Source organism: Dioscorea cayenensis, unplaced genomic scaffold (assembly GCF_009730915.1).
Source record: "Dioscorea cayenensis subsp. rotundata cultivar TDr96_F1 unplaced genomic scaffold, TDr96_F1_v2_PseudoChromosome.rev07_lg8_w22 25.fasta BLBR01001629.1, whole genome shotgun sequence".
NCBI lineage: Eukaryota > Viridiplantae > Streptophyta > Magnoliopsida > Dioscoreales > Dioscoreaceae > Dioscorea > Dioscorea cayenensis.
In genome coordinates this window covers 11,371-34,933 of record NW_024088020.1, presented here as the reverse complement: position 1 = coordinate 34,933, position 23,563 = coordinate 11,371, and the positions used below count along the sequence as shown (strand labels likewise).

At 32.6% G+C, this 23,563-nt stretch overlaps 1 protein-coding gene and 1 pseudogene across 1 annotated transcript; both read left to right on the top strand.

Moving 5' to 3' along the window:
* The first annotated feature begins 4,713 nt into the window (after positions 1–4,713).
* On the top strand, positions 4,714–14,639 carry LOC120256757 (polygalacturonase inhibitor-like). Its single transcript, XM_039264426.1, has 2 exons — positions 4,714–4,917; positions 13,774–14,639. The coding sequence occupies exons 1-2, from the start codon at positions 4,738–4,740 to the stop codon at positions 14,431–14,433; spliced, it is 840 nt and encodes a 279-aa protein (XP_039120360.1). The 5' UTR covers positions 4,714–4,737; the 3' UTR covers positions 14,434–14,639.
* A 1,566-nt stretch (positions 14,640–16,205) lies between these two features.
* LOC120256758 lies at positions 16,206–19,736 on the top strand (annotated as a pseudogene).
* The last annotated feature ends 3,827 nt before the right edge of the window (positions 19,737–23,563 follow it).

The following is a 23,563-nucleotide window of genomic DNA, read 5'->3' as shown; positions in this document are numbered from 1 at the left end:
TCTTGCTATTCTATTTCATTAATATCTTTAAAATAATCACCAATTGATCATCACCTTAGCTGATTAGCAATACTAATTGTTTCTAGAGTTTATTCCCTGTGGATTTGACTATCCACCCCTTGGGTACTTTATTACTTCGACACCCATTCACTTGTGGTACACACGCAAGGGTGTGTCATTGGGAAAGGTATTAATCTAAGAATCTAAAAAGATCTAAAGGATGAAAATAGGATGGAAGGAAACAGGGAATTGAACTGGATAAGAATCACCGGGATAAAGAGGTGCCTGGACTAGTCCCCTTGAGGAACATATATTGACACTATACGCCCTATCTCTAGGCACGTACTCGTTCTCTATCCTCTATATGTGCCATAACGAGCAAAGATGCAACTATGGCAAACATATATAATGAAATTGCATACCAAGATAAAAACATAGAAGGAATCCATGAAAACTCCATAGTTAATGCAATTAACCAAAACAAATATAGAACATCTCAAGGTTCATAATTCGGGCACATAAGAATGGTTTAGCCCTCATGGGTTCACATGACATAACAAAGATAGAGAAAACAAATGAGTAAGAATCCATAAAAATTATTTTTGCTTCTCCAATCTTGCTAATCATGCTTCGAGGAAGTTCTCTCCGATTTAGCACTGCTCGAATCAGTGCTCTGGTGTCACAGTTCTCTTTCCTTCCAAGATGGTGATTAAAGTAGTCTCACAACCGCAGTAGAAAACTAAGAAGAAGTCCCCAGGTATTTAATGTTGTTACTGCAGACAAAGCACGGCGATTACTTAGGCCATGCTTCTACGATGCACTTTACAAGTAAATTTGGGTTTTTGAATCAAGTAAAAAAATCAGCCTGGCCATGACCTACACGGGCATAAGCACGCCTGTTCTTGGGTTATGCTTCCATCTGTATAGTCTTGCTTAGAGCTTAGTTCTTGTGCTTCTCTTCTTCTAATAAAATCTCTATAACCTGAGATATACATTGGTCTAAGCATGGCCTCAACCTGCCCGTGATTCTCTTGATGAAGTTTAGTTGTGTTCTTTTGATGCGGATTTTCGCTCAAAATCTTATTCTTTTACCCCTAAGACTTGTTTACCTGCATATTTAAGTATAAATAACCAAAGTAGCATTAATAAACAAGAATTTAATGCTAAAAGATAAACTAAAAACATAAAAAAGGTATATAAAATATCTATATGAAATGCACTCATAATCTCTAAATAGGATTAAATCTAATCTAGGCTTAAACTCAATGTTGGATGGATTCCAATACATAAGCAATCCCTTTCAACATACATATGACCACTACAAGTAAGCATCCCATGTCACCAAGTACCACTTAGAATTAATTATGAAAGTCACCATATGTAATTCAAGGCATACAAAGCACAATATCTTAAATCTCAAAACAACAAATTACATCAAGAATAAAATAGATCAAGCATCTAACAACATCATGTTTACTCTAAGGTTTAGCAACATATGGTAGCCTTGGGGTTTAGTTCAACACTAATTTTGATTGAACAACATAAAGAAATGAAAACTCAAATAAATCCATAATAAAAACACCCTCTGGATGAGTGATGGTGAATAAGAGAAGATCTCTAAAGGATTGCTGAAGGCACCACTCCTAATCCGCCTAAAATACTGCTTCCTTGAGTGTAGGCTTATCCCCAACGTTCATCAAAGTGATTTCGTTGATGGATCTTCTAATTCTTGCTCTCGTTGATGAATTTGGCATGTGAAAATCTTAGGAGTTTTCCCTTGCTTCTTGCCTTCCTAAAAGGTCCTTTCTTTATGCTTTTCAAGCCTATTTATAATGCTGATGTCCATACAGGAAGCATAACACCTACATAGAGTCTATATTGGCTATAATAGAGGTCATTCCCATCCTACTGCCTTCATACTGGATCATGGAGGCCGCATAACTTCCGAATAGGGATACGGTCTATATACAATATGTATAATGCCCATATAGCTTTCTGGTCATTCCATGCATCCTCCATGCGGAGTGCATGCTACCTGTATGAATTTCTAGTGCTTCTATGTGGAATTTATGTGGGTTTCATAGGGGTTGTATAATAAAGTACCCCGGTGAGTGGGTAGTCGTATCCACAAGGAATAGTGCTCTGAAACATAAGTATTGTTATTTAACTATAGTGAAAACGATTTGAAGGATGTGAACAATATCAATGCAAATAAAATTAAAGAAAAGAAGAAAGAGACGCAATAGAAATAAGGAGAGGCAATCGATAGAAAATGGGGCACCCGGACATTGCATACCCTAGGACTATTGTTTCAAGTGCAAAACTCCTCATTATGCCTCCCAACTAATGTCTAATGAGTCATGAAAATCCTAAGACACAGGGTCTGAAACCTAAGGTCAACCATGACTAACCCTCACACTATGCCCCGGCAGAAAGGGATACCCTCGACGCCTCACACTATGTGGGGTTGCTTGAAGATCTGGGGTCTCCAAGTGATAAACCATATTCCCTAATATAGATCTAACCCTTTGGTCCAGGAGAAAGACGCCTAGTCACAATTATGCCCCAACACTAAGGATTACTTCAACACTTCACTCTGGTTGCTTGTGGAACTAAGCCCTAGTAGATTTTGTCTCTTAGCACTTCACTCTATTATAACCACAAAAACACTTGGAATGTGGAGGTAGGATAAATCACATCGAAAGGGAAAGGGGACGTTCAGCTACTTCTCGACTTACCCTCTCGACCCTCTCCAACCTTGCTTTGTCTAACACTCATGGTGTGTCACTCATCCACAAGGATTACCAAGATAGATTCTCAAGCCTAGTGTTACTCTTAAGGGAAAACTTAATGCAATAAACATTCAAGGTTGGAACTCAATTAAAACATTAATTAAAGAAGCAAAATAAGAGTAAAAACAAAAATCATCCTAGGGTTTACAAGTCCAAGCACCAACTAGAGGTTTAGCTCTCCATGGAGCAAGATACAATCAATAATGAAATCAAAAGTAAAAGCATGCTATCCATAGATAAAACCCCGTTGTAGTCCGTATCGATGTTCTTATAGGGTAGCCTTGTCTTCTCCTAGGGTCCTCTCATCAAGCCTAGGGCACACCTCGCCGAATCGATGTGGACGAAAGCTGCCCCAATAAGTCTCTTCCGAAGGAATGCGATGTCGAAGGCCGTAGAACCACTCCCAAGACCTAGCCAAAGCCTCTCCAAACCCTAACCGCGAGCGCCTCCAAAGATGGGGAAAAGATGAGGAAATGATAAGAAGAGAATCCCCAAAAATGCCTCAAATATCAGTATTTATAGGGGCTGGAATCGGGCATCCACACTGGCATGTGGATTTGCAGACATGACTTTTTCCGCGCGCTATAAACAGTAACTGATACAGTGATTTTGTTACAGTAATTTACCATAGTACTTCGCCAAAATGCTCCCAAATCCACTCTTTTTCATTGAGGCCACATGAATGGGCACACATTCATACGGTAGATCACGTCGAGTCTTCAATAAAACCACATTGATAAAGATCTTGCTAGTATTGCACAAGTCGGAACACATGAGTGTGACTGCCATGGTGCCCCTCCAATTTGTGTATTCGCTAGAGCACAATGGAGGTTGGCACACACTCACATGTCTTTGAGCACAACTTATGTCTTCACGTTTGTTCACCCGAAGACTTCATCAACAAATGCATCCATGATCTACTTTTGATTCCTTTCTTCATCAATTGTCTCCACAACCCTAAATGTACAAATGAACACATATACACATGAATAAGCAATAAAATCTGAGAAAAATAATGCTCAATGTAAGAAAAGAATACTTTGTATTGCTTATACGCAAGCACTTATCACTTGTACAGTACCACTACAGTTCAAGTCTTTTAAACTTGCCCATTTCATCCAAAAATTGGCCTAAAACCATTTCTTGGGCTCATGATTGCCTTCCCATCTCCTACAATGTAAAATAACACCAAATTAAGCACAAAAACAAACATCAATTCAATGAAAATACATGCAAAATGTATAAATTTCATATTTGAAAACAACTCCATTATATATCAACAACATTCCCTAGTTATCTCCTTTGTTTCATTCACAATTCCTAAACTACCATAGGGGTATATATATATATATGCAGATAAATACAAAAAATAAAAACCAATAATTTTTCATTTTTATGTTAAAGCGGTTAGAGGTAATTAAATATTTTTAAACTAAATTTCAAATTAAAAATTTCAAATAATAAAAAAACTAAATTTTTATTTAAATCTGTTGTCACAAATGTTCGTAGAAGAGATGTAATAATCTTTTATAGGTTTCTCATAATAAATAAAATATATTTTTAATTTGTGAATTACAACTCAAGAATAAAGCAATATAAATAAATCTAAAATATTTATTTATAATTAGAAAAATGAACCTTAGATTAGTAACTTTACCTTTGAGCTGTCCAAACGATAGGCTACTAATGTTGACCGAATACCATCATACATTTAAGTTTAGAAATTTTTTTCAAAATCATTTTTATTATACTTGTTTGCAGATGCGTCCTAAACTTTCAAAGAGAATTGACTAAAATAATAATAATAATAATAAGGGTTTATGTTGAGTTTAGCCCACCAATATTGACCAAAACCCCCTCTAATTCTATATCTATAAATATATGCACACTCTCAATTCTCATCCAAACTTCACAACGAAAAACAAAACCAAACCAAATTCCGTTAATGGCCACTTTCTTCCAGCTCTTCTCCACCCTTCTCATCCTCTTCCTCTCAACTTCTCCGTCGATCGCCGGCAAATGCAACAAAGAAGACGAAAAAGCTCTCATTTCCATCAAATCCCACTTCAACAATGCCTACCACTTCGCCTCCTGGACCAACACGAGCGCCTGCTGCGACTGGTACCACTACAAGAAAAACTTCAAATTGGCACTGTAAAATTGGCACGGAAACAAAATCGTGACAAATTTGTTACAACATTTGATACGGAACTAAAAAATAGTGTCAAATATATGAATTTTTTTAAAAATATTTTTTAATTCCGTGCCAAATACCGTGCCAAATATATAAATTTAATAATTTTAAATGACAGTGCCAAATGCAGTTCCAAACATATTTAAAAAAAAATATAATTATATTATTACCGTGCCAAATACTGTGCCAAAAACTCAACTATAATAATATATTAATACTGTGCCAAATGTCGTGCCAAAATACAAATATAATAGTATATTGATACCATGTCAAATACCATACCAAAATATAAATATTATATTATATTACTTCCGTGCCAAATACCGTGCCACCAATATAAAATATAATAATATACTAAGACCGTGCCAAATACCGTGCCAACAATATAAAATATAATAATATACTAATACGGTGCCAAATACGGTGCCAAAAATATAAATATAATAATATATTAACACCGTACCAAATATCGTGCAAAAAATATAAATATAGCAAATTATTAATACCATGTCAAATACAGTGCCAAAAAATATAAATATAACAATATATTAATATCGTGCCAAATACCATGCCAAAAATACAAATATATTTATATATTAATACGGTGCCAAATACAGTGCCAAAGTATAAATATAATAATATATTAATACCGTGCCAAATACGGTGCCAAAAATATAAATATAATAATATATTAATACCGTACCAAATACCGTGCAAAAAATATGAATATATTTATGTATTAATACGGTTCCAAATACCATGCCAAAAATATAAATATAATAATATATTAATACCGTGCTAAATATGGTATAAAAAATATAAATATAATAATATATTAACACCGTATCAAATCCCGTACCAAAAATATAAATATAGTAAATTATTAATACCGTGCTAAGTATAATGCTAAAAGTACTAAATTGATTAATGCCGTATCAAATACAGTGCAAAAAATACAAATACAATAATTTTTTAATACATTGTTAAACACTTAAACTCTTGATTTAAGATAATTATATATATACTTGTATTATTATATATAATTATATTATATATATAATATATTATATAATCATAATTCCATCCGCTGATGTCTCGGATGGAATTATAATTAACTCTGACTTGTCTTATCCTCTCCGTCTCTCGAGATTCCTACAAGTCGCCTCCATGTCCATGATCGCGATCGTGGCCGACGACCGCCAGGCCGCCTTCCTCATCATCTCCTCCTTCACTTGGATACGATCGGCGACCTCTATTGCTCCTCCGCCTCGATGTCTCGGGATGTCGGACAATCATCACCATTGCCATTTCGAGGATTTCAGGTATGATCCTCTTTACGGCCTCAACTTCGACGATGCCTACCTCGCCGGAGATTTATCGAAAGTATTGCAATTTCTTTACCTAATCTGAGTTTTTCCTAATTTTTTTGTGGTGTTTTTAGTTCTAGGTCCGCTAACAAATGACTATAATTTTTGATCGCAAGTTGACAATCTTGGCCTAGAGTGCTTCCAAGTGGTATTGTGATCCGTAAACCTTTTGATTGATTTATTTCGAATTTACATTGGTTTGGTGATTAATTAACTTTTTTTCTAGGGTTAGGGTTCATTGATTCTAGGTATCAAATCACTGTTTTCAAAGGAGAAGATGATGGTGGTGGAGAAGCTCTCTTCCTTATAAGGTTCTTTTTATAATTTTATTTTGGGGTTTCAATTTTCCGATTTACGAATTATTGTTGTCATCTTGTTCTTGTGTCAGTTATTTTTCTTGTGTTTTTTTCTAAAAATAAGTTTGAATTGGAACGGATGAAGAATAGGGTGGTTAAAAATTGTTATGATCCTATTAATTGCCCATGCATTGGCGATCAAATTTTTGTGAGCCGGGGACAGAGTTAGTTAATAATCTTTTTATAGATTGCTAGCCATCCGATGTACAACCGTTCACTATCTCCATTGATTTCATAGTTCAATACGCTTTTGCTAATTAATCCAGACATTTTGTTTTTTTAAGTAGTCACTCCAATCCTATTGGTCATTGTTGTTTACATGGGGAAGAATTTTGTTATTTTATTTATTATCTTGTTTTCTTTTCATCATGAATGCATTTGAGGATAATTTATCAAAGATCAACATCCGGCATGAGTATGAACTAACATTTTCTTGTTTGTTGGATGATGTTAGTCACTAACAGAAAATAGAAAGAGAACATCAAATGAACAGAAATTTTCAATTGTTGAAGCACAAAAAAGCACAATTTATTATTTGTTATTTAATTACAGGACCTAATTTGTTGAAATGGGAAAATGATGGTGCAAGTATTCATGAGAAGGCTTTGGGTTTGGGGACAAAATTAGGTATCAACTATTTCTCTCTCATTATATGTATCATATATATGTGATATACTATATTGTTTGGGATACAAATAACTCATTCTCTTGTTTATTTCTCTTTTAGGGATCAAATTATCAATGTATATTTTTGAGATGCGTTTAATCCGAACATGGTATTGAAAATTATTGTGGTCAATTGTTAAATTCGTTTCCAAATTTGGAAAGTGCACATGGAATAATCTTTTAGTAAATTAAGGATTTGGGAATTATCTTCTTGGTTTCAATTGTATTTACATATGATGCTATCATCCTTGTAATTTATATTGTCAAGTATAGTTGTTCTATTGTAATATGTCAAATTTAAGTTGAGTTTCAATCTGTTTGTTTTTACTGAGATGATCAGTAACATTAGCAATTGTTTTTATTGAGATTTAAATCAAAGTTTCAAATTGGTTTATATTGTTTTCTATGTTTTTCTTTTATTTCTTAATTCAAAATCATGTTTTTTATGTTATGGAATGGGATGTTGTGCAGGTGGATATCTGTTAAGGGGTTTATGATGTTATGGGAATCTTATGGTTTATCTTATTGAATTTAAAATAGACATTATTTTTTTAATTTTATGATTCTCAAATTAAGAAATTGGTGTCTATTTAAAATCACAAAATAACTTTGGTTGATATTATCTCCTTTCCAAAAGTGACTTTTATTTTGTATATATGATATGGTTTGATTTGATGGAATCAACATGACAAGTGTGTCCTTGTAGCTGAATTTTTACATGATAATGATATGCGACAATTTGTGTGGTTAAGTGGTGCAGGTATATCTTGCAGTCAACTGAATTATATGCCATTGTTTTGTCTATCTTGCAATTAATGGTTCTCTCTTGTTAAACATGTTGTCTGCTATCTGTTTTTATTGTTTCGAATCCTTTTCTTTTTGTTTACCGCTTGTCTATATATTGTTGTTATTGTAACCTATTATCGATAGTAATATTACTCATGACTTTTTACTTGAATTTATCATTCTTTTGAATTCTCAGCAACAAGTTTAGGTAGAAATTGGAGTGGATTAGTGCTCATATAGTGGTATACTGGACATGTTATTAGGTTCAAGTGTTGCTTTAAACAAGAAGGAGAAAGAAATTTATCTCAAGACCTGACTGAGATTAAAAAGGTAATCAATTTGAATTTGTAGTTATTATTAGTTGTTATAGTTGTTGGGCAAGAAGTGTTTTAATCTTTGAAAAATTGGTAGAGAGCTCGAGACTTGAGGTAGTAATGCATTTCTTTCTTGTTGCTTTTGAGTCGTAACTTGGCGATGTTACTAAATATGGCCAAGTTCCCCCTCTTTATGCTAAATTCAGATTTTCTTTTTATTTTCTAGTTCTTAACAAAAATGTAACTTTTCCACTGAACATGGAAAATAGCACAAAGTGACTAGTAAAATATCACTGAACTTCGCTTATATTGTAGTTGATGTGATTAATTTTAGTAAAAAGTTTTTGTAAAAGGCAAATGCATGTTTAAATTGGGAAGAAATTTTGACACTGATACACTATACTTGGGAGTTCCATACGGAGCGCAATGGTGCTAGTGTTTATAATTTATATGTTTGGTGTTTATATGCTTTCTAGCCATATCATTCTTACTATTCTAGGGGATCTAAGTTATTATTGTTATGACTAACTTGGTGATGGTTTGAGTTTCTTAGGAATCGAGGCCGTGAGGCTTTTATATTTGGATCACCCATTGCACTAGCTATTGGTGCAAAGTTTGTCCCAATCGAGAAAAACCAAGAAAGTTGCCGAGTATGATGATTTTTTTACAAGTGGATGAAATAATTGGATGTCTAATGGGTCAAGTTAAAAGTGGTGACCTTACATTGATCTCAGTTTCCTTTGGGATTTATTATGTGGATAAACAACTCTGAACACACTTTCTTGGTTTGGCTTCGATGCTTGTCTACGAATTCCACGGAGATACCATTAGAGCCTCTTTTCATTCGGGATAAACATTCGGTAATTAAATCTTAATTATAGTTATAGGGTCTGAATTCAAGATATTAGAATTTTTATCATCTTTTTCCAAACTTTGTGAATAGAATCGAATCATATCTGAAGTTTTTTTTGTTCATAAAAGAAAATTCTCTTTTTTTTCCCTGATAGTGATTTTTATTATTATTTTTTTTAATGGATTCCAGCGCATATTTTATCTGCTAGAAGGTAAAGAAGTAAGGTTATATGTGTACTTCCATGAATAAAAATTCAAAAAGCATTTTTGTGTCTTTTTACTTGTTTGACTTCGCATTATTATATGAAAATTGTGTTTCATATTCTTGCATGTATATATTCATGTTCTAGCTGTTCCAATCTTCAAAAATTGTCCTGCTCTTGTCTGTTTTCATCCCTCTTTTGCATTTTATACTCCTTTACAAAGTCTCGATAATTGCATGTTATATATATATATATATATATATATATATATATATATAAATTGGGCTTTTTCTGCAAACCTTGGCAAAGCCCATAATTGCTTATATCTAAGATTTTTGCATATATATAACCTCACAAGGTCTTATTTGAAATATATATATATATATATATATATATAAAAACAAAGAAGAACATCTTATCTGTGTGTGCATACACCCGCGTCGAATTTATAATGTGCATTTCACTTTCGAAAAACCCTGGAAGTTTATATATGTATAAACTTTCCCTTTGGTGCACCTGTAAATAACCATCCTTATAGATGAGAGACCATAGTTATCAACCACCGGGCTCTTGGCAATCCTCAATTAGAATTGGTGGCACAAATGGGTGCAATTGTGACCTTATACTTTTGCACTAGCTCCATCAACTTCACAAAGATCAAAACTTCTTCATTATAAGTATAGTTTGCACCATACCTTATCCTACAAAGCAACAAAAAGTTGAATTTTTACAGAAACAACAAAGACTAGATTATTAACAGAACATCTTACCAAAAAGAATAAAAATTAGAGTTATGCAAATAACTCACATCTAGATATGGAGTCAAATATTAATGTTAAGAACTAAGAAAAACAAGTGGGGGTTTAGTCTATCATTTACCCATCACGTCTACTAAAAGAAATGTTCATTATCTCCACTAATTTCTTAATGAACTGATATAAAATATTTACGTATTCTCGATGGAATTAGTAATAAAATCTAGAGTTGGCTTTAAACTCGGATAAATTTCTTTATGGGATAAAAAGCCAAAATGTAATCCCTCTAGAAAAAATCTCATTTCAAGTGATCCTTGTTTCAATAGTTGCAACAACCTCTTTGATTAGTTTCATATAAAGGTGTTATCAATAATTTCAGTTTGATCACAGGATCTCATCAAGGAATTCTCTAGATGATGATCCTTCCGCTATGGTGAATGGTCACTTTTGATAGTCCGCCTGGTTCTCTCGGTGCAATGGACCGTGGTTCCTATGATGGTGAGTTGAATAATATTAACCATTCATGCTTAATAGTAAGGAATGTTATCTTGTATACTGAATAATTCATTTTTTCTTTGCTTTTGACTTCAGCATCAATGCCCGAAACAACACGGCAAATAGTTGATTCTAGCTAGGTCCCTAGGCGACAAATAATTTTTCTTTTCAATGGTGCTGAGGAAGTTTTTCTTTTGGTAAAAACATTATCAATTTTGCTCATCATGCTTAGTTCCCTTTTCTTACCTCAAAAATTTCATTGCTAGTCTTCTATGCAAATTTCTTTATACTTATGTGTTCTGCTTTTTCTTTTCTTATTTCACTAGAAGTGGCGTAAAATGCATGGAAATGTTAAAAATGCAGCTCATTCACTTTTATCCAGTCATTCACTGGAAATGAATTTTTACGTGATATTTTGAACAGATTTTTCATGCAACATTAACCAATTTGATTGCTCATGCTCCTTATAAAAATGACATTTGACACAATGGAATAACCTAAGAAGCTTATTTTGAAAGGTGTTACTGCTTCCTAGAGCCATGGAATCAATTATAATCACGAATCGATTTTAATTTTTGTTTATTTTTGGTAACAAGCAACACTTAAATGGTTAAATTGTGTGCAGGGTTCAAGTCAATTTTTCCCAAAGATTCTTGTTGTTGTGTGATTGTTAGCCTAGGTCTCTCTTTTCTTGCAGTTTGAATTCTTACAATTTCGTATATTGCAAATGCCAGTTAATCAAATCACTTTTTTTACTTCTGAATTAATGATTGGTGGTGTGGTTGGCCTAGATCATACTTCTTTGATTGTTATTGGTGGTGGGTATTATTATTCCATAACTTCACTCTCTCTAGAGACTTAAAATGGTAAATTAATCAACATGGTAAGATAAATTTCGTTATTAAACTACAAATAATATTGTAACTAGATCATTTCTTAGAAACAAACTAGATAATGATTTCTAACACAAAATGCACTGTCCTTTATGACCTATGGATTTTATTGTGGCAGCTTTGTGATCTTATTTTGCATAGATCTTTGTGTTGCAAACTAGTTACTATATTCCCTTTTAACCATCCATGTTGCATTAGAAGCACATGTATGGTTTTCTTACAATATTCCTTAACTTACAATATTCCAGTCACCTTTTAAAATTAGGTTTTCTTCCATCCATTTGGGATGCATGATGGGTTGTGTGATAGGCTTCTTCATATGCATAAGGCCATGACCACCCATCAAGACTCTCTCAAGTTCTTTCTTTCCCTTTCATTGCTCGAATACCATAACAAGTTTGTTTTTATTCTTTTTCAATTTGTTTGGTTTTCATTGAAAATGAATGATTTTTATTTGAACAAAGTATGGTTTTCTTTTATTATTGAAAAAAAAAAAGATTTTTTTATTTTGTATGTGAGAGATTGATGATGATTTTTTTGCTGACTTTTTGTTGGAATTCATTGTTATTGTGTCCGAGTTCGTGTTTGTATGAATGGGTTTAAAGTTTAGTTGATAGAAATCTTGTTATTAATTTATTGGCTTAATACTTTGATGATGATTTTCCAAATGACTTTTACTTTTTTCTATTATGGAATTTTATGGATATTGTATTTAATTTATAATTCATGAATGGAGCCTCTCAGATTTTTTTGAGATTTCTATTATTAGTAAAAATAAGATCAATGTTGGATTTGAATATTTTCTAAGGAAAGTGAGATACTTTTCCAATTTTATTTAGTGGTATATTGTTTCTCTTGCTTATTTGATCATGCATGGCTTCAATTTTTTTCCAAGTTCATTTCTCTCTCGAAGTCAATTAGGTTTTCTAAATAAATTGTTTTGCTCGCTTTGCAACTCTGTAAACATGTTCTTTTTACAATCTCTAATACCTAGTGGAAACGTCTGTGAGGGAAGACCGGTTTTAAATGAAAGTTTGAAATGGTTTGGTAGATTTTCAATCAAACATTATTCTATGAGAGGAAACTGTCTTCTTAAATTCTATTTCTCATGCATTTTTCACAACATTTTCATTGTTGTCCTCTACTTTTGGTAATGCTCATCCGTAACATGTTTATTCAGGATATATTTGGCATCATTCCCCGGGGATACTGATTACCGATTTTTTTGCTAAAGATAATGGCGATATTCAAGGACTGGACATTATCTTTGTCCTTGAGTGGTTATTTCTATCATACATCTTACGATACAATCGAAAGGCTATTGTATGCATTAGGAAGCATCTGTTATTCAAATTCTCCTTTTGAATATCTTGATCTTGATATCTTCACTAAGTGGGTTTTTGATATTAGAATGTATTGATGAAAACAGTCCCGAAGTATTCCAGTGACTGGATCTTGTTTGTTCCCCAGTAACAAGGCTGCTACATCTGAATTTTAATGTTGCATGTGGAATGGAGTTTTTAATGTTGTTTTGATACAAGTGTTTGTATAGTTATACTACATGATTTCCAATGTATATATAGGGCATCTATATGTATTGTTAGTTCAATAAAATGATTTTTGTTTGGTAATTCAAAAATTTTTTTAACTAGTGTAATTATTAAATAAAAATTAATTTCATATAAATTATTTTTTCACAGATTAAACAAAAAGCGTGTCGAAAGTTGTAACAAAAAGTTTTTATTAAAAAGTCGTGCAAATACCGTGAAAAAAGAATAGTATATAAAATTGTGCTAAAAAAATCATGCCAAATATTGAACCAATAAAAATAAAGTGCCAAAATAGTGCCAAATGTAGAATCAAAGTCCGTGCCAAACATCAATGGCAATGGTTGGCACAATAATAAAAAACCGTGTCAAAAATAGTGACAAAGTTCGGTACGGTATTAAAAAAACGGTGCCAAAATGTATTTTTGACGGTGCTATAGGCATGGTTAATTTTTGGTGCCAAATACAGTGCCAAAATTAATTTGGCACGGTTTTTAACTCTATTTCCGTGCCAATTTTACCGTGCCGATTTATGATTTTTCTTGTAGTGTACGGCGTTAAATGCTCCCTTAACTCCGACCGTGTTTCCGACCTCTACGTTATCCAAGACTCCTTGGTCGGCACCCTCCCATCCACCATTGGCGATCTCCCCTTCCTCACCTCCCTCCGTTTCCACAAGCTCCCCAACCTCACCGGCTCCATCCCATCCTCCATTACCAAGCTCCACAGCCTCTCCCTCCTCATCCTCAGCTGGAACTCTCTCTCCGGCCCCATTCCTTCATTCCTCTCCTCCCTCACATCCCTCACCGACCTTGACCTCTCCTTCAACCACTTCTCAGGCGAGATCCCTCCTTCTCTCTCCTCTCTCCCTATCCTCTCGGCTCTCCACCTTGACCGTAACAACTTCTCTGGATCCATCCCTTCCTCTTTCTCCTCCTTTAAGTCCTCACCAGATCTTTATCTCTTTCATAACAACCTCTCCGGCGACACCTCCTTCTTGTTCTTTGCTTCCAGTCCTGTGACTACAATTGATTTGAACAGGAATAAGTTGAGTTTTGATCTCTCGTTGGTGAGTAGTTTTCCAGTGAATATCACTTATCTGGACTTGAACCATAATAAGATCTTTGGGAGCATCCCAAACTCAATTAATGAGTTGACCGGACTAACCACGTTCAATGTTAGTTACAACCGGCTTTGCGGCGAGATCCCGTAGGGAGCGGTGACGGCGAAGTTTGATGAGTTTTCTTACTTTCATAATAAGTGCCTCTGTGGACCTCCACTTCCTGTATGCAAGTGATGTGGCGAATAATTAGACGAAAGGTGATGAATAAGATTCGGTGTAAGCTTTGCATGGGATCTATTTAAGAATAAGATGTGGTGTAAGCTTCGCATTGGATCAATTGATTAATAATATAAAAAAGTTGCTTGGATTTTATGTAATATATATTCATATATATCAATTAGTATTTGAATTCCAAACCTTTGTGGACCATGCATGCGTTGATTATGACATTTGGCTCTTAAAAACCCAAGTTCTAAAATTGGGAGAAAACTATGGTTAACGCAAGTCTTATGCTAAAAGAATCACTACAAATAAATTGCCATATACTAACGTTTTTCTATAGTGACGGTTAAATTTCGTTGCTATACACTGCTTTTACTAACAGTTCTTTAAAATTGTCAGAATATATAAGATATTTACTAACTGATTTTGTTTCGTTGGTATAGATATTATTGTATAATAACTTTTATCTTTAGTGATGGTTAAATCTGTAGCTATATGTTATCTATACCAATGAAATAATCAATTTGTCACAATAAATTTGATATTTACTTATGAATATTGTTCCGTTGGCATATCTACTACTTTAAAATAGATCAGACATTTACTGACGGATATCATTCCATTGGTAAAACAATATGTTACTCTAAATTTTATTTAATTTTTTATGTTTATGTTTAGGAGAGCATGCCTTAATTATAATAATATTATCAGAATTGAATTTGAGATTTATATTAAGAATAATAATTAAATTAAAAATTTTAAATTATTGTTAAAATTACTTTTAACATTGAATTATAATATATTTGATATATCTATATTAAAATATATATATTATTAAAAGATAATGTTCATTATATGAATTAATGAAATTATAAGTATTTCATATATAAAAAATAATATTTATGTTAATTAAATTCTTTTATTATTATTTTTATAATATTTGAATTTAAATAATAAATAATTTATAAATAATTGTATTACTTGATCTTCTATAATAATAGATAATGATCATTATATAAACTAATGAAATTATACTTACATCATATAAAAAATTAAAAATAGAACATTAATTTTTATGTTAAATTAAATTAGTTTAGTTTTAATTTTTTATATTTAAATTTAAATAATAAATAATTAATGAATAAGGGTATTAATTGCACTTCTATGATAACTAATAATGTTCATTATATAATATAAACTAATGAAATTATACGCATATTATATAAAAGTCGAACATTAATTTTTATATTAAAGTAAATTGGTTTATTGTTAATTTTTTTATATTTAAATTAAAATAATAAATAATTAATAAATAAGAGAGATTTATAAAACTTGAAATTATATAAAATATAAATTATATAAATTTTTATATATTTGAATAATATATGAAAAAAAAATTTAAACATAAACAAAAGCCTCTTCAAGCCCTTCATCCACTTTTCTTCACACCTCTTCACCGCCATTGCTCATCGCCTCTTCATGGCCGTTGCTTGCTGCCGGTGTGGGATTGTCTTCTTCCAAGAGATTCTCCTCTCCCGCCTCTTCCAACGCCGTGGCCTCATTCCTGTCCCTTTCGATCTCCAGCCCTCCGCCGCTGACGCCGCCGCCACCATCATCCACATCTGGATCCCCGCCGAACCCCGCCATTCCCTCCCTCCCATCTTTCGCATCCACGGCTTCGACGCCAATGCCAAATAGCAATGGGACCGCCAGATCGGCCCCCTTTCCCGCTTCTTCAACCTCTGCGTTCCCGATCTCATCCACTTCGGCAGATCCCAATCCGATGGCAAGGATTTCTCCATCGGCTTGCAATCCCAGTGCCACGCCGAGGCGATGAAGCAACTCCGTGTGTCCAAGTACTCGTGGGGATCAGCTACGGTAGATACATGGCGTATCGTTTGGCAATGGATGCGGCTCAGCGGTGGTGTATCAGGTGGTGATCATGAAATCGGCTATTGGGGCCCGATGTCATGATGTGAAGACTCTGGCCGAGAAGGAGAAACGAGATGGGAGCGATACAAGGTTTGTATACGTGTTTCTAGATATTGTTCTCTTTATTTCCATGTTGATTTTTGATTGAATTTGCTTGATTTCTGCGTTTTTTTTATTATAATTCTTAGGATAAATCTTGATTTTTTTTTTTTAATTCTTGTTCTGATCTTAGATTTATCTATATATGTGATGGATGGATTAAATTGTGTTATCATTTGATTTCATCTTCTACACGTCTATTCCGTTTCTATAATCTTTCTAGTAAATGGTGTTATATGTTTAGCTAATGAATTGATCGGTTAGGGTTTGAAATTGGATTGTGGTTACTCAATTGTCTATTACTTTATCATTATCTGTCTTTATGCAATCCCTTTTGCTAGATTTTGTTTAACTTATGGTAATTTTACCTTTTCATTTTCCTGATTGCAACTAGGCATTCTTTATTCAAATCTATATTTTGATGCGTGGGCATGGAAGAGATTGAGCTAATTATCTAGTTTTCTATAAGTTTTCATTTTGGAGTTATGCCTTTTCTTTTATTTTTAGATTTCTAGGTGATGGCTATTTCTTTCTTTCTTTCTTTTTTTTCTAAATGTTTCTAATTCCATAAAAAGGCACCGATTGACTTGTTCTCCATTATTAATTTTAATTTACAACATTTATCTATTCGGTCTATTTTCTTTATGCTTTGTATTTGATTTATTGATCACAACTTTATTCATAAAATATAAATCAGGGTGTCATTTTGGTCTACAATAATTTTATCAGGCATTAATCGTTAGGCTCTATAAACATTTTAACAGTGGAAAATCTTGCTCTAGTTGTCAACATCAGATGCTAAAAATATTATGAACCTGGGAATGCTGATACTTGGATCTGGGATTCAATAATGGAACATTAGGACCAGATCATGGTTTTTTTAATGGAAATTTGCTCTATTTCTAAACAAGGCAGACACTTTCAACTTGTTCCATCCCATCTCCAGCCAGCATTTGATCATCCAAAACTCAAAGGACAAAAACCATTGGTATAAATTTTATTCTCTTATCATGGAAAATCACTTCTTTTATAGATTATTGTTTTGTTTTTTTTTTAGGTATTATCTTTGTTGTTAATTTGCAAGATCCACCAGAGAGGCCAAAAAGACATTATAACTCAACAACAACAACTAATCATGTCTTGAATGAGAACATCCAACTGTGGAGAGTTTCTGGTGAGTCATACCCAGAAGGGACCATTCCCATTGGAAGAACTACTGAAGAAGATATCTTGAGAGCTAGTTCTATTAGGAGATTCGGGAGGAAAACAATTTCAAGAGTTCGTTGTGATTCCACTGCCAGTGGCCATGAGGTTAGCTTTTCCATTCTCTTACTCTCTTCTCATACTATTCAAAAGTAGCATTTATTTATTTATTTAATTATATGCATATATATATATATATATATACTTGTGAAAATTTCTTAAGAATCCAATAGAGAACCGAGGGCATGCATTGTTTAAGAAGATACCAACACCAACTGGAGCATCTAATAGGACTTAAGAACAAAAATGAGGCATTTGACTTGACTAGTTTATTGTTATACACTTGTGTGGTAACTTATAAACAACAGGTTTTAGTAGAGGTACTCCAGGAACCAAATTTCAAAACCCAAAGTTTTGCTTATTTCCTATTGAGAGATTAGTTAGAAATCTTATATAGTAGTAATGCTAGCCATTAAAGAGCTTCAGAGAAACAAGTTTTTTTTAATGTGTTGTGTAACTTATCTATTTGATTAATTATGTGTTTCAGCATATAGTTGGGTATGTAATGGGAGAGCAGTATTATGGAGCCAAAGCTGGTTTAAATGTCTGGGCTCCAAGAGTGGCAAGCTCATCTAAGTTTAGCTTATTACAAATATGGGTCATCTCTGGTTCCTTTGGTGATGACCTCAACACTATTGAAGCTTGATGGCAGGTATAATTACTTTTTTTTTACACATGTAAACTTAACTTTATTTAATGCTCAACTTTTTTTTTAATCCAGATTAGTCCACAGCTATATGGAGATAACAGTCCTATGTTCTTTACTTATTGACAGATGAAGTAACATAGTACCATAAAATAAATTGTAACAACAAAAAGATATGGTTATAATTGATCATCATCATAATGTAATGGTTGATGCTGCTAGACCGATGCATATCAAGCTACAGGCTGCTATAACCATATCATTGTTAATAACCATATTAACAATGATATGGTTTTTAGTCTACAAAAATTAAATAAGTCTATTAAGTTTCTTTGTCTTGATCATTCTGTAGAATTTCATGAAAGTGAGTGGACATTTGATTGGCTTCCTTATAGGAACTATGCAAGTTTTGATGTAAAATGATACTTGGCTGTGTATCTTGCTAATAGGATGTGGGCACTTTTTCGATTGAGGTGTATTTATTATATATAGTTTGAGCTTCCGCATTGTATTAATTTAAATTGTTGACTATTGAGGACTTAATGGTTGTTTCTCGCATATTTTTTATCTAGTCTCCATGAGGCAATGATTCATGGCTTATTCAAAAGTTAAAATTTTGATCTAATTAGAAGATTGCTTACTCAAAACTTTTATCTATGAGTAATTTAATTCCTTGGAAATTGAGTGGCGATTTTAATATGGACTTATTTAGTTAATTATTGTTAAATTATCTTGGAATTCTACTTATTGTTTAGGCAGTATATTTTATCAACTGTAGTTAATGCATTCTTTGTTAATTTAGGATGAAATAGCAGAAACATTGATAATCAAAAAGTGAAAAAAGGTGTATTGGGGGTATGGATTTTATGCTTTTCATAATTGGTGTTTAGTCTGTGTGTTTACACAGATCTCTTGGTATCCATGCCTTAGTTGATGAAGACATGCATCTGTGACATCATGCGAATTATCAGATTTGTGTCTACGAACTCTGCATCAACATATATTTTTAATAATATTAATCACTTGATGTCACGGTTGGATAAATGTTTAACTTCTATTTTACATGATTTGTAGGTACTTGATGCTTCTAGTGATCAACAAATACCACATGGGAATAATCATTCTCCTGAATCAAGTCATCAAGCAAATTTAAATGCATCAAGTAAGCTCATTATTTTTTTGTCATTTAAATAGTTTATTAGTTTAAGTTTTTGAATTAGTGTTTTATTTTTTGCATACATGTTATTAATTGCATTTTTTTAAATGCTTTTTTGTAGGTGATGCTTTTTAAAAGATAACATCGGTTTTATTTGAGCAAATCCTTGTCACTTTATTTGTTTGTTAGACATTAAATGAAAGTAGTTTATCTTTGTGTTAGATTTGGAATTGAGACAAGAACTCTTGGTTATCAAGATTGAATGGTTGTTTATTTTTGGACATGTATTTTATAAATATATGTTTGTGATGATGAAATATATATATATATATATATATATATATTAGTGCAATGTTGGTGTTAGAGTTGTAATTGAGGCAAGAATTCTTGGTTATGAAGATTGAATGGAAGTTTACTTTGAACATGTACCTTATAAATATATGTTTGTGGTGATGTAATAGTTTTTCTTTTTTATTTTTAGTGGAATGTTTTTGTTTTTGTTATTTTAAAGGCATTGATTGTTTTAATTTATTGTAAATTAATTTAATTGTGTATGAGGTATTAAATTATTCATAATATATTTACAGGTGTAATAATGGTTATATTGACAAATTAATTATTAATATAAAGATTTTTACCAACGGTATAGTCGTTGCTAAAACTAAACATGTCTTTTTTTCAATATACATCTATAGCAACGAATGTTGTAGTCATTGATAAATAAAATGGACTTATTCCAATAAATGTAGTTACAGTTATATTTTGTTGGTAAATCCCATGAATCTTTTCCAACAAAAATTATAACCATTGGTATAAATGCATACACATGACTTTTACTAATGGTAAAAAAATTGTTGGAATAAGTGTTTTTATTGTTGATATAGATTAAGCAATTTGACGGTGCTATCTCAACAGTATGACCAATAGTTATAGTCATATTCTGTCGGTAAAACTAATAAATCTATTCCAACAAACGCTATATCCGTTGGTATAGATCTATACCCACAAGACTTTTACCGACGGTAAAAGCAGTGTTGGAATAGGTATTTTTACCGTTGGTATAGAGTTTTAAAACCTTTACCAACGGATTATTGATTTTTACCAACATTTTTTTATACTGTCGCTATATGGCAATTTATTTGTAGTGAATGGAACCTAGCCATTGGAACACCACGGAAGAGGCCTATCGACAGATGTTGTCCTGGTGATGCTCCAGGAAAAATTGACAGCTTTTCCTCCCTACTATGCTGATCTAGAACTAGCTGTAGTTCTTGAATTATAAACATGTTCTATCCACTCAGGGCAAGAGATAAGGTTGCAGTATTGTGGATATCAATAATACTTGAGAAAAAGGACTTTCAGCTAATTTGAAGAAAATTTAGGTGCCGACAAATTTTTTAATATCTTTTATATCTCTTCTCTAGTAAAAATACCATCAAGTATCTTGAATTTTAAATATTTTTTATTACCATGAAATTCATTGTGAAGATGAGACAACTTCCCAAGAATAGAAAATTTGGTATTTAATAGTGATTTTGTCCATCGCTACAGCATCTTCCTATAGGTTTATACCGATATCACACATAGACTCAAACTTTCTCATACTAACTTTTTATGGATAAGCTTAATAATTTGTTTTTGTTACTTTTTACTTATTTTTTTGGACTCATCGGATGTGTTGTTTTATTAAAAATAATAGTTTATGGAATGCAACAATGCATTGAACCTCACATAAGTGAAATACTAATTAGTGGAATCTATAAAGGAACTACGTCTTAAAATTCTTTATATGTGGTTATAAAATAGGTCATTTTTTAAAAAATAAATAAATAAATAAAGATTTGCAGCATATATTAGCGAAAAAATGCATTTTTTTGTACACAAAAAAGATATATATTACCGATTACAAAACCTTATTGTCTTGTTGCCAGGTGCACCCAAGTGTCACATGGGATACATTGGTAGGATGATATCAGACCATGTATCATCTTTATAATTCTTGCCAAAAAAACAAACCAAATAATTAAAATAATTTTTTAAAATTTTAAAATAATATAAGTTTTATAAAGCTTTAGAAATCTAAAATTTTTTTAATACCAGAATATAAAGAAAGACACAAACCACAGTTGAAAAGTTATATCAATTTACAACACTCAGCTTTTATATATAGATGTAAATTACACCAATTAAAGAGTTACTATTCCATTTCTTTCCAAATTAGAGATTGAGACTTCGAATTAGTGACCTGTGTGCCACACTCATCGATTCCTCACTCATGCTATTTACTTCCCTTCATTAGCAAGGAATGTTGTGCTTCTCCGAATTTTGGAATCCTCTTCTTGTGATTCAGGTGTCCGGGCCTATTTTGTAGTTGTTGATATAGATGTTTTTGGGGAAATTTTTAATATTAGGAATTCTAATTTTAGATTATGTAGTTTCATTGTTGTCTTTTGTCAATTTAAGCCCTAATCTATTGATCAACTGTATTATGTGTGTAGAATTGCAATTAAGATAATTCTAATATACTCTAGTGCACAGGCCACTCAAATAATAAAAGTGCTCGTAAAATGCAAGATGTCGCAATAGGAGTGTGAATACGAGTATTATCTATTCTTTTATTATATAATCTCATATTGATTTGTGTTTTTATTTTAACTAAAAAACTAAGTGAACAAATTAATTAAGAACCAAGAGGTGAAAAATACAAGCTCAAAGGTGTATTGAAAATCAATGATATGGACACGGTCTTGGAATTAACTCCCCCAAGGATTTCCCAAGTACCTAAACCTTAACTTTCAGATTTAATTGAGATTTAATTAAGCTGTGGAGGTTCTACAAGCATGCCAATAGTTCTCTAAGCTATTAGCATCCAAATCAATACAATATCCGGGTGAGATCTCTCTCTATCTTGAATCAAGCATGAAATAATTACACAATGAACCTCTCACTAAGGCACATGTCTACTTAACCAAAGGAGAGTACTCGGCTTCTAGATTAAGTAGATAACCCTACGATGGGAGGGGGAGGATGTTTTATCTCTAGTCACAACCTCAATTCCCTTTTGTCTATGAACATGTGGATTTCTCCATAAGAACATGAAAATCAATATATATATTAGATCTCACTTTTACTTATCTATAACAATTAATGGAGATAGACAAAATTCAAAATCAAAAGTCTCTCTATAAGTTCCTGAAAGATTAAGATTCAAAAACAAGATTAATCCTAAGGTTCTACAATCCAGAAACATTGGGAAGCTTAGTCATTCAATACAAAGATAAGGCAAGAACAATCAACAATGCTAGAACAATAAGAGAAACCATGGAAACCATTCGCTTAATCTCCATAATAGATTATGGAAAATCACTCCAAGCTTGATGTGAACCCAAGGATGTTGCCAAGAATCTCTTCTTCGGAGGCTCTTCTTGAATCTCCAAGCTTATCCGCACTAATCTAATCCAACAAATACAAAAATCGCTCTTCCTAAGCTTCAATAATGGTGGTGGTGGTTAGAACCCTTCCAAGAACTTGTCTCTCCAGAAATAACCTTAGGTTGGCCCTCAAATAGTCTTAAATTGGGCCAGGCACAAATTAGCCATAGGGGTGTGTTGAGGCCAGTGTCAAAAGTGGGTAAATTTAGGTGTTTAGAAATTTTAGATCTCGCCACAAGTCAACCACTTTCCCATGTCTGGGGGTGTTGAACTTTGGTTGGTCAAAAATAAGAATTTTCAGCCTTCTCATTGAACTTTGTGCTTGGGCCTTTTTAGTCTCAGAAATTCTTCGATTAAGCTTTGTTTTTAACCCAAATTTACACCAAATTCATCCCTCTTATTGTGTATGGCCCCAAAGTGGTCTGCACATGAAAAACAACCAAAATGTATATATATAAACAACATAATACAAATCTTGATAACAAGCTAAGTGCTCCAAATGAAAGCGTAAAGCATGGATTTGTAGATCCT